The sequence below is a fragment of the Strix aluco genome, chromosome 4 (genome assembly GCF_031877795.1).
Source record: "Strix aluco isolate bStrAlu1 chromosome 4, bStrAlu1.hap1, whole genome shotgun sequence".
NCBI lineage: Eukaryota > Metazoa > Chordata > Aves > Strigiformes > Strigidae > Strix > Strix aluco.
Window position 1 is genome coordinate 41,108,814 of NC_133934.1, and position 16,650 is coordinate 41,125,463.

Below are 16,650 nucleotides of genomic sequence, written 5' to 3' on the forward strand. Positions count from 1 at the left end.
TACTCACCATTATAACTTCATTGGAAAGAATCCTAACTTTTCTACTGGCAGTTGAAGAGTAAAATTGCCTCTTTTGGGAGCACAGTCAGACCTGCAGTGCACTTTGATGGTCCATCTTCATTATGTGCTACAGTAAAACACCATGTTTTGGTAAGAAAACAAACAGCAGTATCACTAAGATCACCATTTTTTCAACAGCTAAGAGGACAACTGTTTAGATTATTTTCTGATTTTAATGATACTAGTTTTCAGTAGCCAGGAGCAAAAAAATTAGGTGAGAGTCAGCTGTCCCAATTTTCACTTTACCTGAATTTAATTGCTAATTTGACTACTTTCCTACTCTTTGTTCTTGACATGTTTATGGACAACACCCATGCAGCTAAATGCAGTTGTAAACAAAGGAACTGCAAAAAATTCAACTCTAAAATGCAATGTGCTTTCATGCAAGTTAAGTCTCCCAGTATATTTTCGTCTTAAAACAAGTCAGAAGATTTTTTTTTAATTAGGTGTTTTTAAATTTAACTTTGCCAGAATTTCTATTTGCAATAGACAAACTATGAAATATTGTTTGTTAAAAGCATGAAATTAAATTATTATTCTTAAAAATATACATGCAGAACTATACAATCTGAAGACACCTTTAGTTTCTGTCAGTTTATTGAAAGGCAAATTACAGGCATTTTTCATCATATCCCAAAACCAGGAAACCAGGCTGCACAAATCGCAGCATTCTTGGCCTGTCTTACTTTCTATTGTGTATTTCATGGTATAGTGAAGTAATAGCTGATAAGCTTTCTTCTAGAGTTCAGACTAAGTATTCTGATGTCAACAAATAGGAATCCAAAGTCACATTTCATATGAGAGGAGGCCTGAGGCTGCAATTAATGCACCTGCAAAGATGGATTTCATAACAAAAACAAAACCCATTATGCTATTGTTCTTTGGAAAACAATAGTCCAAAGACTATTGCTCTTTGGAATATCTCTTTCCCGTTTGAGTGTTTGGCACCCAGATATGAGAGCCAGCTTTGCTTTATCAACTCACCTGGATAAACAGGCTCAACTGAAAAGTGCCACTAAGACTTCTAATCACACATTGTATGACTTTTGTACTACAGTAAGTTCAGCCACTGCTGTTCTTCCTTGGAGAACTATGGAGAGGACCTGCTCTCCTGGGGAGATGGGAATTCTGGCAAGAGAATGGGAGATCTATCACATGATGCCTTTCATTTGAAGTACCATCTGCTGAGTGTGCAGACAGCTAGGTTCTTCTCACCCTGTATATTTGGTTCAGAGTTTATCTCCAGAATAATTATGTTATCAGCCCAAACATCATAAATAGCCATGTCACCTGAGATCAGCCACACTGGATGAGAAGATTTTTGCAAGGATAACAGCAGGTGTAAGGGCAATATCCGAATGAAAGTCTGCATTTATTCTGAAGACAACCTCTCACAATATCTACATAAAGGAGAAGGCTTCTATTCCTACATAAGGAGAAGGCTCTATTATCTCTTCGAATAAGGCTGGATGAATAGAAAAATCCTCAAGGAGCCCAAGCTACTTCATTCTCCAACTGATTTCCTCTAATCATCCTAGGTGGAATTCTCTTTTTCTGTTCAGTGGGCTGAGCCACTGCTCCAGGTCATGATAGGACCTGCACCTGCTCTCCACAAACAGCATTAACCCCTTCCTTTCTAAAATGTCTCTTGTACAGACTATCATATGTATATATTAAAAAAACACCACCATCCCTTAAGTCCAAGTCTAATTTCAGTTGAGCTGCTGATGAGTTTATGTTCAGAAAGAGTATACACAGCAACACTACCGGGCATTAACAATCTTGTTTTTCAATAAATCCTTTAAAATTTACATGTCACAATCAACATTAAACAGCACTAGATAACATTTATAAGGGCTCTGCTATTTTCCAGGACATGCAAGAGAAATCAGATTTAGTTTTGTATTTTTCAAACCACTGAAGATAGTTCTTTGGAAACTTTCTGTTAAAACGTTTAATCAACATTCTTTTGATATTAATCAAAACATTTTTAAAAAGCATGTTACCTGAAACAAAACTTTCCAAGAGAAAAACAGAAAAATGTTTTTATGAGAACTTTTGTTTATGAAAAATTTAAAATATTATTTCTGAATTTTGAAATATTCATATTTTATTATTTTTACACTATTCCAGGAAATACGTATATTGAAAATATATTAATAGTGAAAATATCACATAAATTGCTGCAGCTATAGAAAATGAAAAAAGCTGATTCATTATCAAAATGTGAAAACAAACTTGGTGATGTTTCAGGTTGTTTTATCTGTCAATGGGCAACTTCATGTTACCTGGAAAATGAACAAGCAATATTAATAAAGCAGGACATCCAGTCTTCCAAATCTAATTCCTGTTAAAACCACCAAGCCTGAAGGATAACTGAAACTGGATTAGTTTTACTCTATGTTTTTAACATGTGTGTCTAAAACTATCAGCTAATAAAAATGAAATATAATACGCATCTTAAAATTATTCCAATTTTGGTTTGGGAATTTAGATAATGGTAGAAAAATACTTAATCTTCTGATTTTAAATGCTGTTTCTATCCAGGACAACTAGACATTATCCATTAGATTTTAGGCTTATACAGCATTTCTACTGTGGTTTTTTATTACTTTGGGAAATTTCCGTCTCCATGATTCACAATTCTGTAGACCTTCCCTGGTCAAAAATCTCAGTGAAATAATTATGCACAGATGTGGAAATATTTGTAGGACCACTTGATCTTTTGAACATTTTAATATATTTGTGTCAAATAAACAGCATTAAACAGTAACAAAATACAAATGGAGTTCTCATTTAAAAGCTGAAATACTATTTTCCTAAGAATAAAAATGACTCAGTAAATTTGTTCATTTTAAGTAGAAATTGTAAACCAAATGTGAACTGATTATGGGGAGATCTAAAAAAATCAGTAAATAATTATGAAACTCATCACTAATGCAGTAATATTGCAACATTTCACTAAAGTTAGTATCTTCCACTAGGAGCATTGTCTGCTGCCTTTCTATTATAACTTATTAAAATCACAGGTAAAGTGACTTACTCTCTGGGAGAGCCTCTCTGGATTCATTCAGGAGGCTGATAACTGCAGGCTTGGTGTACCTTTAGGCATCTTAATTTAAATGTCTGAAGTCCAGTGAGAGGAATCCCAGCAGAACTTCTGACTGCAGTAGGGTTCAAGAACAGATCTTAAGGAATCAAGATTGTACAGGTCTCAATAAAATTTCTTCCTCAAAGTTATTTCTTTTTAAAAAAATATTTTAAAAAAAAATTAAAATCACATGTTGCAGCTAATATTATGCAAACAACATTTCACATCTCTTAGAATGCTTTTTTACCTTATCTGTATTTGTCTGTTTGGGCTAACTTTCATTTGAGAGGAATGGTAATACTCCAGTAACTTCAGTCAGAAAAGAATACAAATTTTAAATATCCTGGGATCAGAAATATATCACATAACTTAATCCTAAAACGTGTGAATTTCTCATGCCTTGAGCCAAATGGAGTTATAAGCATTAGCGTTATCTTCAGATACAGTCTGTACATTTTTTTATAATGTAAAGCAGCATGTCTCAACAAAAATGCTGGGATTTGGATGAGTTCATCCACCACTTATATCCTTAAAGTATGTGTTTCATCTATAAATTATTTACTTTTTTTTAATTTGATTTCTTTCACAGCTCATATTTGACATTGTAACATTTTAGTTTGATTATTGATATCTTAATAACAGCAATAATTAAGCTGCTTTTATTTCTATCCATTGCAATTGTGCTTCTGAAGTTACTGGGCTGTATTACTGTGGAGTGTCTTCTGTGTTTGTAATCTTCAAAGTGTAAATAAGATCATTGGCAAAACAATACAGGTTCTAGGCACCACAAGAAAAGCAATTTTCAGGTTTTAGGAGAACAAAAGAAAGATATTTTGAATATAATTATCCCTTTCCCTCCCTATATCAGACATCTGTGATTAGAGGAACCTACCTCGGCCTAGAATACATGAGAAAAGGAAATGGAGGTGATGGAGGAGTAATCATTAATATCTCATCCTTGGCAGGTGAGAATATAAACACTTTCTACTCACTGGTTTGTTTCTGAAATAAATGAATCATACTGATCAGTCATACATTTTATCCTTTCTTATGGCTCTTACCTGTTTATTCCCACTTTGACCTGGTTTTCATCATAGCAACAGAAATAATATCACAGGACAACTTTCACTTGCTTTTTTAAACTCTATTCAGTGAAAAATTCAGTTATTTTCCTAATCTATCAGTCTCATATTTAATAATCTTGAGCATGATATAAATAGTTTTTTTCAGGTTTCAATACTGCTACACATTGAGGAAAACTTAACTAGCCTCAATTCATTATGCTTATTCAACACTATTCAATAACTGCTGAATTAAAGCATACATACACTGTACTGTATGTAAAAAAACAAGTCTAATGTATAGACCTAATTTGAATTCAGGATTACTTTAAATCTGATTATATTTATATTATAGAGTATTTATCGGGTATCAAATATGGAAAAGCAGATCATCTTTTTTCACAGAAAGTGAGGAAGCAGTAGCAGGTCCTCCATTCAACTCCTTAGGAGCAGAGCTGTAGGTATATTTAAGATTAGACTGTACACACCAATGTACACATTAGAGTGCCACACACCAAAGTCCTCTCAGATGTGATCTACCTCTGCTTGAGAAGCCATAAAATTAACACTCATGTTTCACTGAGCTCAAGCAAACATGTTCACATACTTATCTATGTTATAACTCTATTTCAATTTATTGGCATAAAAATAGAATTATATGGCTTCTAAGTCAGGGTTATTGCTGCTCAGTTGTAAGGCAGAATTCTGCACCCTTTCCTGTAGGTACGTTCAGTGTTGCAGTGGCTGTGCTTACATCAAAAAAGCAGAGCTGAAGGAGAACTGGTAAATAATGTCACCTGACACCCTTCCTCAAAAAAATTGTGGGGAAGTATTTGCATTGTGTCTTGTTTGTTTGAAGAGTTTGTTCTCTCTTGCTACTGTCATAGTCTGAGAAAAATAATACACATGCTAGCTTAAACTTGGATTGTCAGTACTTTCTTTTGTGCAGTATACCAAATTATAGTAATTTTATTCCAGGGTATTCCTATGTGTTTTAACAATGAAAAGCCAGTAAGACAGCAGTGGCCATAGTTCCTGAATGTGGATAGGTGTGAATATTCTGACTACTATTAAATTCTCTTGTAAACTTTGGCTTTTGTGATGAGAAGTCCACCCTGTTGATATAATGCATGTGGATCTTGAGGATCTGACTTAATACATGAACATATCCCATACCGGTGAGGGGTTCTTTATTAAAAGTCTCCATGTGCCTTTAAGTCAGCACTTGCAATACTGCCTACTGATGCCAGTAAGTTTATCTCCGTTGGCTCAGATGGACGTTGAATTGGGACCAAATTAACCCAAAGGAAACTGCTATTGCAGGACAAGAGTTCATCAACACAAGTAAAAGATTAAACATTTTCACAGAAGTGCTGATGCCCATGCAGTGCTTAAGAAAGGGCAGAGGTAGCAAGTGGTTTGATTCCTTTGCTAACTAGTCTCAAATGCACACAAAATTATTTTATGACCTAACAGCTTGGCTGTTCTCCGTTTGTTAAGAGCTTATAAGTGACATTTTAATTATTTGATTAAAATTTTCATTTATTTATTTACTTTCTTAACATTAACATTGTGCCATAATATCTGTCAAAAACAAAGTGTTCTTTGCTTTGTTTGCTTTTACATGGCTTGTATTTAGCAATTGCTTTCAAGGTCATAAGGAAAAACACATTATAAAAACTGACATGCACTAATTTTTGTTGTTTATTTATTTACTACTATTTGTGCTTTGTAACTCTAATTCTCCTTTCCAGTCTGAAGGTCCAAGTCCTGCGGTTTATTCCATATATAACAGATAAACTACCATTGGCTTGTTTAACATCCTCTTCTAGTGTTTTCTCAGAGCTAGCTTCTGTTGATCATTAAACTTCTGAGTGGTTTTGATCCCCCTGTCCAAGTGCTCTATAAGATTTTATCAGATACACTCTTCAGACAGCAAATAATATTGTGTCTTGCTGAACAGCAAGATGAGTTATATTTAGTTCTTACATAACATTCAATAATATTTGCTTTACACATTGATTAGTTTCCAGTTCTTTACCATGGGAATTTTGTCAATTATTTGAATTAGGGACAGAATCAAGCCTTACTGGTTTATATTTCCAAACATCTGTGGAACTATTTAAATGCTTCCTATGAAGTGGATGCTTAAAGTGTTCAGTCAACTGGATGAAAGCCAGTGTCCACCTTGTCTTTCCAGTATTGAATCTTCCTTTCTTTAGTGTCTTCACAAGACAGGACTAAGTAAGAAAAGGAAAGAAATATGTGAGTACGTGCAGCAAGCACCCAACTCCTAATCCACTATGTCTCCAAGCTATAAAACTTTCTTAATTTTAAGGGATTTCTGCATTCATAACAAGAGGAATAATGTCGCTAAACAACTGAGATAACGGGAAATGTGTTTTACTGCCAATTTTCCCCCACAAAAGATAATGCCAATGACTGCAGGTTTTTACATTGTAATAAACTTCATTTCAAATTTAGAGTAAAAGGTTCTAAAATTTATTCTGTGGGAAGCTACGTACATTAATTTAAATTCTGTTTAACAGAATAGATACAAGCAACTGAAAAAGCATACAAAATTACATTTAACTCCTGAGATCATTTACATAATTAAATTTAACATTGTCTCTTACCTTTTGGTGGCTGGTACCTATACACTTTCATTAAGTAAAGGGGAAAAGGGAATTCATGTGTGTTCATGCACTTTTGTTTTGATAGCCTTCATACTTTCAAAAAGGTATTTCATAAAACTGAATTTGCATCTGTCGATTCTAGCAGATTAAACAAAAAAATCAAAGTATTCATAGAGGGCTTAAAAACTGGTAAAATATTTAGCATCAAATCATGATAGCTTTTTATGAGAGATTGTTCAATGTGTAGTGTATCTGGATACCTTTCTGTTGTACAGCCATATCGGCAGTTTGATTGCACTCAACTTCAGGCACTCAGGCTTCACACTCAAGCAACCACTTTGTCCTCCTCCTACAGCAAGCTTCAGCCAAAATAAATACTTAAAGTACCCCTCACAGTAAAGAGGCTTTTTTAGGACCTGATCCTATGTATATTACAAGAACAAAGCTAAGCATATGGTTAACATCATTGAGTAAAGGCAAGAATTTATCTCAGTGATACAGGAGAGCAAAGGTGTAAATGGCTGCACAACTGTGGCCTTCAGTTCAGCATCATGAAAGAGCCTCTGGTCCCTCCCCTTTGTAAAAAGGAGGGTGCTGCGCAGAATCCACAGGAATGAAGTTAGAAAATTTAGAAACTATTCCCTTGAGACTTCAGTTCACTGTTAAAAATTTCCTAGAAATGACACAGCTTAGATTTTTTGCTAGGATTTCTGTGTCTCCTTTGTTTTGACACAGATCACAGCAGTATAACGGACATAATGAAGGTGATCTTGTACCTCTCCCTATTCTTAAGAATAGGGTATTATATAAACCCCTTTAATCAGTTCTCTCATCACTCTCTAGAACCATCATACCCCTAGCTTGTTTCTCTAGTTACATATATCCGCTTTTCAAAAGAAGCTTTGGCCTTCAAAGAACATTGTAAGCATATTCGATACTGTTTATCCAAACTTTTGCCTAAGGGCAACAAAGGAGATTTCTGTAATGTGGTTTGGAAATACATTTAATTTAAATAAATATGGCTAAATCTTGTAATGTAACTTATTTGCAATAGGCTTTGATAAGGATATTTTATAAAACAAACCTTATACTGAAAGGAAAACACATTACTTCAGCAATATTTTCCAGCACATAGAGAAGCACACTTTTGATTTTCTTTTAAATAGGTTCTGTCAGTTTGCCAAAACTTACCTTTCAGCATTTTCACATATCTCCATAAACAATGAAAAATTTAGAATTTTAGGATGCCACACAATACTGTGATTATCACATTAGTGACCGAAAACTTAAATATTTTAATGGGATGTTTAAATGTTTTAACAGTGAATATATTTGTCTAAAGTATAACTGGGAATAGACCTTAATCACCGCATAATCATAGTGTAGAGGCAGTGCTTTCTGATGAACCCAAAGCCCCCATGAGGTGAACAGCCATGTTAGAAAACAGACTATGATTCTTTATTCTCTGTGCCACACTCATTCAAACATGAAGTACACTCCTCCAACAATTAATGAAACTTAAAGATACCAACAGAAATTACATTTGTCTCAAGCTGCCTAATATTTGCATAGAGCAAATAGAGGGCAGAAAGGTCATCTAAAAGCTAATCTATCTTGATTCAAAGAAAGAGACTTGTTCAAATCTCTTGAGGGCAACGTGTTCAGTGGGAAAGCATATCTGGGGAAAAAGTGCTTAATTCTGTATTCATCAAAGCTCTTCAGCAGACTGAAAGGAAATACTGGTTTCAACAAAGCTCACTGATACAATTCAAGCTTATTGATACAATCCTCTACCTTCAATACTAATTTCTCAAAATGTGGATATAAAAACTATTGACCATGACAAATAGGCAGTTGTAGTGAGAAGTCTGACACCATGTCTCAAATGGTAGACTGTTCTTGATCTCGTAATGACAAGGGCACTAGGGTACAACCAAGGGCAAGAACTGTCTTTGTCAGTCTGCCAGGAACTGAGAAAAATAAAAAAGAGCAGTTAACACTGATGCACAGGATTAGTGCTGGTCTGCTTAAATTGGTTTTCGTAAACCAAAGAGCACCTTCAGTCATCATGAAATCATTTGCAACTCACCAACTAGTTCTCAATGAAGATTGTTTCAGGGGAGAAGGAAGTTCCCTGTCCCCTTTCATGTAACAGTTCAGTGAGGTAGCAACATCAGAGAGAGGAAAATCTGGGCATAGTTGCCTTCCCTTGCAAAGAGAGATTGAGAACCACATGTATCACTTTCCAGGAGTACATTGCCCCATCACCATCCATTTGAACACCCTCCCCTTCCTTCCCCCATTATTTTGTGCATAATGTTCTCCAGTCTGTTTCACTGCAGTACCACTTTGCATAAGATAATTAAATATTCATGGAAGCAGCAAATCCAGTCCGGATTTTCTAACAGATGAATGCCCTAAGGAATATGCTATGAAAACATATTTTTTCACTGATCAAATAAATACTTTATACACAAAGTATATATAACACAAAAACCATTTTTCATAAAGCAAGTTCTCAATCAGAAGCATAACGCCTTAATCCAAGCTAAGTTGATAAATACAAATTTAAGAGAACAACCAGCCACTAAAGTTCTTCATTTCCCACCACTGAACAGTGCTAATACCAGTGTTGCTTTCATTGGATCACCAAAACCAAGATAAAACCTTGAAGGTGTCAGGGTTGTAATTAGAGCTTTGTGCCATCTTAGAAAGTTTTTTCCTTCAGACAAAATGAATTTCAGAGCAGTGAGCCCATGCAAGTCTCTGGCATACATAATTTTTCTGGCAAATCCATACTTAAAGCGGGGTAGTGTGTTCTTCATCTCCACTGACAGAAGTCACACCCTTTCTTGATTATATCACTTAAAGATATGAAATATGAAGAATGAAAAACGTGTCTGAGATATTAATTGGGATGACTCCCATTAGAATCAAACATTAAGGCATCAAAATCGGTATCCAGTTTTATAATACCACATTCAGGAACACATACAAATTTTATCCCCTAACTTTAGAACAGGCTGTGGTTTGCTATTCACAAGACCTTAGCTTTCAGGTGGAACTACAGCATGCATGTGGTCCAGTTCAGTTGTCATTGTCTAATGGAAATTGTTGGCATAATGGGCAGAAATGTATATACACTCATGGTCTGTCATCCCTTCTTGACCAGCTTTTTACCATCAAACAGTCCTACTAGAATTAAGTTCTTAGTTTTCCTCCAAAACTTCTGTTCTCTCTTCTTTCTCTACTATAAATAGTGATTTTATGCTCTCCCACTCCCACCATAAAGGTTCACAATGTTAGCAGTCATTTTTTATTTTGCTTCTCCTTTTCCTTACAGAAAATAGCAATGATACTACCCAGGATTGTTACCTCTTTTTCCTGTTCCCTTCTAAAAATTTTCATCCTGGCTTTTCATTCCAGAACAGGGCCCACTGTAGGAGGTACCATACCATGAAATCATTTTCAGCCAATTTCATTCAATCTAGAAAATGCTTCAAAAAGCTTCCCTATCTACATCTCTGCTTTCATTTCTTTTTGCTCACTATTTGAGGTCTTCATCTTATTCCACTCACAGTGTTTACTCACTTATCTCTATACTCTCTCTGCACTGAGGTCTTGTGTTCACCTCTCAGGGCTTTTTCCATTTGCTTATTGCAAAATGGCTTCCCTATTTCATTCAAATGTCTTTTAAAAAACTATTACCTATGAAATATTACCAGAATAGTATTGTAAGTAAAATAAATTTTACAATGCCTCAGATGGTGCATCAAGTCTGAATTATTTTGTTTATAGTTGCTCCTTTAAGCAAAAACTACTATGCAAAAGTGTATGTAGTCATAGTACTAACCACATTGTCAAATAAATAAGCAGTAACAATATTGCATGGGCAGATGTGTTGGCTGACTGCACTTCAGTCAGCTGTGCAGCACACTCATCTCTCACATTAGGGCTAGAGAAAAAGTTTTGTCTGAGGCTGAGTTTTGTTACTATTCCTTCTGTAACAACATCAGCAAGGGATTTAAGTCTGACATTATATTTATGTTTTGAAATATTACAAAGATAATATTCAATCAGTTACAGTAGTCAAAATGGATTTTGCTATTTCCCTTACCTTTTCCCATACTTCATCCCTGAAAACACTAAATGATTGCAGGTGTCCAGTTTACATATCAGCAACTAGGGTGTCAGCAATCAAAGTTTATCTAAAATACTTTACATACCTTAAACACTTCACAGATTCATAAAAGGCTCAAAAGTTTCATCACTGTTTTCTTCCAGATCCTTTTAAGTCATACTTCATAGATACAACTTTTTCTCTTAAAAGTTCTACTCTTTTGTTACTTTTATTTTGCCTCCTCATTTTTATCCATTTCATATCTTTTCCCAGCCTACCTCAGATTACAAAATTTGCAAACTTTTACTAATCTATTTTCTTGCATCTCTATACATCCATCACTTATTTTTTACATTATAGACCTATATGTGTGTTTAAGGTAATCACAAAGAGGAGTACTCAACATCTTTATTCAGCTACCTTTTTATTTTAAAGGACTCATGCCTGCTGCATTCCAACCTGTGTACTGTGCTACAAAGCATGGTGTAATTGGATTCACACGGTCAATAGCAGTAAGTATGTGTTTTTGAAAACAGTATCAGCAGCTCCTTGGGAACATGCCAAGTTTCTCATGTTCCCTCATTATTGTCACACAACTGGGACTAATTTTCTTAAAGCAAACAAAGTGTCTGAAGCAGTGGAGGTTCCCTCCTTTTGCAAAGGGAATCCAAAGATCAAATATGTAAGACGTGTGTGTTTATGGCCGATTTGAAGTTTTGGGAGCATGGAAGAAAGATGTTGTAAAGCAATTTAAGGACAATGGGAAGAGCCCAAAAGTCAAATTCTTATCCAAGCTTTAAAAATATTTTTCATAACTCCATCCCAGTCATTTAACATTTTGGTTTCCTTATTTGAAAGTCAGGTTGATGACTTTTTTATGATAAATAGGTACTAAAGTGTACAAAAAGGAACTTGAATGCAAAAATGTCTGCCATTATTTATTCTTACCAACTCTTAATATGCTGAAAACGTAAAATGACACATTCAGGATGGGACATGTTACATGTTATATAACCATATAGTAAGTCTTAGACTCTGACTCCAAAACTGTCTAGTTAAATTGAACAACCAGTATGATAAAATAACTTGGAGGGAGCAGATATGATTACACTTTCACAGCCTAAGCTTAAAGATAATCTACTCATAGGATTTACAATATAATTTCCAGAATAAAGCACCTGAAATGACCATTTTGATAGTTTATCTATATGTTACACCCCCACCTTTAACTTCTTTTTTAGATTAACCTAAACAGATTAGTATGAGTAAGTGTTGCATATAACATATTAGCCACAGCATGAACCTGACACCTGTTTTTCCATTTTTGTCATCTCATTATAATATAAACATCACCATCTAAATTCAAAAATAAAGGCTCTGCTGGAAAATTAGAGGAAATTCTGTCTCTATGGAACATGAGAATGACGAGGAGAAAAAGAATAATAAATTTAATGAATCATTGTATTCACCAGGAAAGGCAGTACAGCCTAACACTGGGCAGGTATGAAACAAAACATCAAGGACTTCAGTTTCTTTTCTTCTCCAGACCAAAAGGGCAGGCTACCATATCATGAAAATGACATACGATTTATGTAATACCAGAAAGAATTCCTATTAAATATTAAAATAAATAGAACTCAGTGTTGAACAGTTATGGTTATTCTTGGATATATCATGTATAGTTCACAAGTTCTGTGCCATTGCTAAGAAAGTTCACCAGGCATTCAACATATGCCTGGATGCTGATCGGACTTCTTTGCTACACACATGCATTGGTAGCACCACAAAGGAAGGGTCCTACCACTCCCAGAACAATTTGTGCTGCTTTCTTTCATCATGCTTTGGAACTGCTTCCCAAAAAAACTCCTGCCTCTTTCCTGGAGTTCCCAGGGATGTTCCTGTGGAGATGCTCAGTGACAGATTCATCCCTTAGCAGGGACAAAAGAGCAGCTGGAAAGGTTTAGCATTACAGTTCTAGCTGCAGAGACCAAATCCTATTTCTTTTGATGTGAGGGAGGTAAATACATTCTTAGAGTTAAATCTTGATTTGACTTCAGATAGTTTTCTTTTAATAAGAAAGTTCTTATAAGATTGGAAGCATACATTTGAGAGAATTTTTTTACTTGGCTTTGCTTATAATAGTTACATCATCACCCTAGAACACTGTTAATGACATGCCAAGAGCACTAATAACAAAAATATTAGAAAAAAACAGCTGCATGGAAAGAAGAGTGTTGATTTCTTGTAGAATTGTTCTCTCAGCAAAACAGATGTTTTTTCCTAGTAATCTAGTATGGTTACTAGAGAAAACATGCTTCAAACTTAGTTGGTGAAACAAAACAATCAGTATTAACAAAATTTGCTTACTAGGCAAGGCTGAAAAGCATTTAGTGGTAAATCTCATTCTTTGAAAAACTACTTATACAATGCTGTTTTAAAATGCTGATGATGAATGCCTAACTTTTTCTCTTTTCTAGTTAGCGGCTAATATGGAAAACTACGGTGTGAGACTCAACACAATTTGTCCAGGATTTGTCAACACACCAATTCTTCAGTCAATAGATAAAGAGGAGAATATGGGACAATTTTATTCATATAAGGATGAGATCAAAAATATGATGCAGTTCTATGGCGTGATGGAGTAAGTCAAGTCAGACACAGTGATTTTTTGCCTTTTGTTAATGAAGAACAAGCACACACACAATAGCGCTTTCAGGAAAATTAAAGGGAAATACTGCCTCAGATAAAAGTCTATCAAATATGTTATCCTATATACAAGGAACAAATGGCAGATAACTAATGCTATTTTAAGAGTATCACCCACTCGGTGATACTTCCATTTTCCCAGCAAAGTGCAAATCAAATTCTCAAGTTAGAGAGGGTAGGTTTAGTTTTTAATGGCCCTTGGTGTTCTTCCATAAATTTGTTTAATCAACCTTGCTGTGAGATACAGGGTATATGATTTGTATTATATTTCCACAAAGTTTGCAAGTGAACCAAGATAGAAATCAGACCAAGAACTGACAAAACTAGACTAAGTTCATAAGAGCACAGTAATGACGATGGTGGATCAGATCAAAGAGTTATCAAGACCGTTATGGTATTGCCAACAAAGGCTAAAAGCAGACAGCTAGGAAAGAGTGTGAGAACAAGACAAGCATAAAGTGATATTTTTTTAACATTTTCTCAGCCTCATAACAATTAGCTGGTCAGATACGTCTTCACAAAAGAAATTCTCTGTGTTGTTTCACCCATGTTTTTTCATATGTAAAATTTATTGCACCTATCGACTGCACGTGACAATATTCTCCTTACACTGATTTGTGTGTCAGTCCTGCTGCAGAAACAGGATAAATTAACAGCAAAGAGCTGCAGAGGATTGTGTAAAGATTCCTTCTGTCCATTGCCCTGACAGAGAAAACTTTGATAGGAAGCCCAGTGGCACCTGGATGTCCACAGGGATTTAGAAGTAGCTAGAACAAACAAATGATGATCTGTAAAGTTGCTGCTTTACGTTATATGTCCTGAGTGAGGAGACTGGATTTCTCTCCTGAAACATATCGCTTTTGCTTTTCTTGAAAATAAATTTGTTCAAATACCAGTTTGTTTAATTTTCAGGGTGTATAGATCTACATCGAGTTTATTTACTTGTCCTTTTCACATGTTCTATTACATCATGATTCTGAAATAATTTTTTTTTTCCAGCCCATCAATAATTGCTGAGGGACTGATAACAATAATTGAAGACGATACTCTAAATGGAGAAGTTATGAAGATTACAGCATCCCAAGGGATTCATTTTCAACAATACAGCCAAACACCTTTTACATCAAAGAGATAAATAACTGGTTTATGCTAATTATTTTTGGCTTTTCTTAAATTTTAAAAAATTTTGAAGAGAGTAATTTTTGGAAAAAAAAAAGTTAGTGTTGTATTTAGAACAGTGACAGCGTTCAAACATTCGCATCCTGATAACAAAGAGATGGACAAGAAAATCTGGTGTGGGATGATGTTGCCATCCTATTTTAATTCTATAAGCACTAGTAATAGTATTTATTCAGTAGATAAACACAATGCTCTGAAGATTTTTTGATTATGTAGTAATAGAGGCCAGTTTTTTTCCTTCTAGTAGTTCTGATCTACATACTCCAAGGGTATTTTGGTGGACTTTGTATAATTCTTTTCACTGTCATAAGTGTCTGCTTATTTACATCTTGAATTCTTCAGACCAGGAATTCAGTTCAGGAATCTAGAACACAAATATACCAATAAGGAGTTAAGAATTTACTTTTTATTATGAAATGTAAAATAGAACAAGAGGCAAAATTCTCTTTCCTCATTTATACATGCAACTAAATATGTTGCATATCATACAAGAAAGTAGAGATTTTTATCTTCTTGGATTTTAGCTATTTATAAAATCGTCTAGAAATAATTTTGTTTTCTTTTATAGATTATATATATGAATTTTCTCTCTCTGTATATACAAGGATGAATACTTTGGCATTGACTGAAATGTAGATTTACTCATTAAATAATTTTCTAAACCTTTAAATTTAATTTCTTGCCTTGATTTATTAAAACTTCAATTAAATTGTGAATAATCTCTTTTTTCATGTTTTATACATGTCCATTTTGGTATCGTGATACATATTCTTAGATGAGGTATGTCATATAGTGTCAGTGAAAAATGAGCTTCCTGCCTCCTGAGTGCCACTGGACCTTCTGAATCCAGGTCAATCCCCAGCTACATTTATGAAACAAACCTTGGCACTCCGTGGGTTACATACCTGACAAAAATAAAATTTTACATGATAATTTATTTAGGCTCATAACATAAGAAGATTTAATAACTCCTCGGAAAGCTGGGAAAAATTAATATTTACCCTCCTTAGGAGCCCTGACTTTAATTGATATAAGCATTGGTTTTTTTCAGCCTTGCAACTGAAAGAGTGGAAACACTAATATTTACCTTCTGTGGAAGTCAGGGAGTAATAAGACTATGGGAAGAAGAAAAGAAACAGACACACATACCTTAAATTACTCATCATTCTCCCCCCACCTCCATTTTTGGCTATGTTAACACTATTTTTAAAACCTATTTTGAATGCACAGATGATGCTAGCCACACCAACAACATTCCTGAAAGCATCTGTATATCCCTCTGGACTAACAGCTACTATCTGATTTGATTGGATTAATTTCTACTTTTGTCTCATTAAAAATAGAGCATTTCCTAATATGTGACAGAGTAGTGCAAAAGATGTGATATAAACTTAAAGTCAGCATGTTTCTTTAGTTAGGGTCCTAACACTGGTAATCATCTATCTTTGTCTCTCTCCTTGTTAAGCCATATATCAATGTAGTTTATAAACAAGGGAAGGTTTAATAATTATGATAGTATATGCAAACCATGTAACTAGCAAACAGCACACTAAGTTAGATAGTAACTCAGCAGCTTCTCTTAATAACATATGTCAAATAATGATGGGAATATTTTAAATGTCAGTATGTATGCTGACGATATATTTTTGCCTTTACTACTTTTGTTCATGTCTACTCTTTGCTGCCCCAAAAGCAATACCTATTAAACAGGGACAGTTGAGTTTTCCAAGGGATCAATGAAAGAATATATAATTTATGAATGTTAGTAATAAAAGGCCAGAATTCTGATATATGCTC

At 34.6% G+C, this 16,650-nt stretch overlaps 1 protein-coding gene across 3 annotated transcripts in view; it reads left to right on the forward strand.

Moving 5' to 3' along the window:
* Window positions 1-15,523, forward strand: part of HPGD (15-hydroxyprostaglandin dehydrogenase) — a 28,935-nt gene extending 13,412 nt beyond the window's left edge. For 2 of the 3 annotated variants that reach the window (XM_074821406.1, XM_074821404.1), the window contains exons 4-7: window positions 4,020-4,116; window positions 11,404-11,480; window positions 13,446-13,609; window positions 14,674-15,523. In XM_074821406.1, coding sequence (XP_074677507.1) covers window positions 4,059-4,116; window positions 11,404-11,480; window positions 13,446-13,609; window positions 14,674-14,809 — 435 coding nt within the window. In that variant the 5' untranslated portion in view covers window positions 4,020-4,058 and the 3' untranslated portion in view covers window positions 14,810-15,523. Of the gene's footprint in view, window positions 1-4,019; window positions 4,117-11,403; window positions 11,481-13,445; window positions 13,610-14,673 lie in introns of those variants that run through there. The other variant, XM_074821405.1, reaches the window with a different exon arrangement.
* Window positions 15,524-16,650: the final 1,127 nt, after the last annotated feature.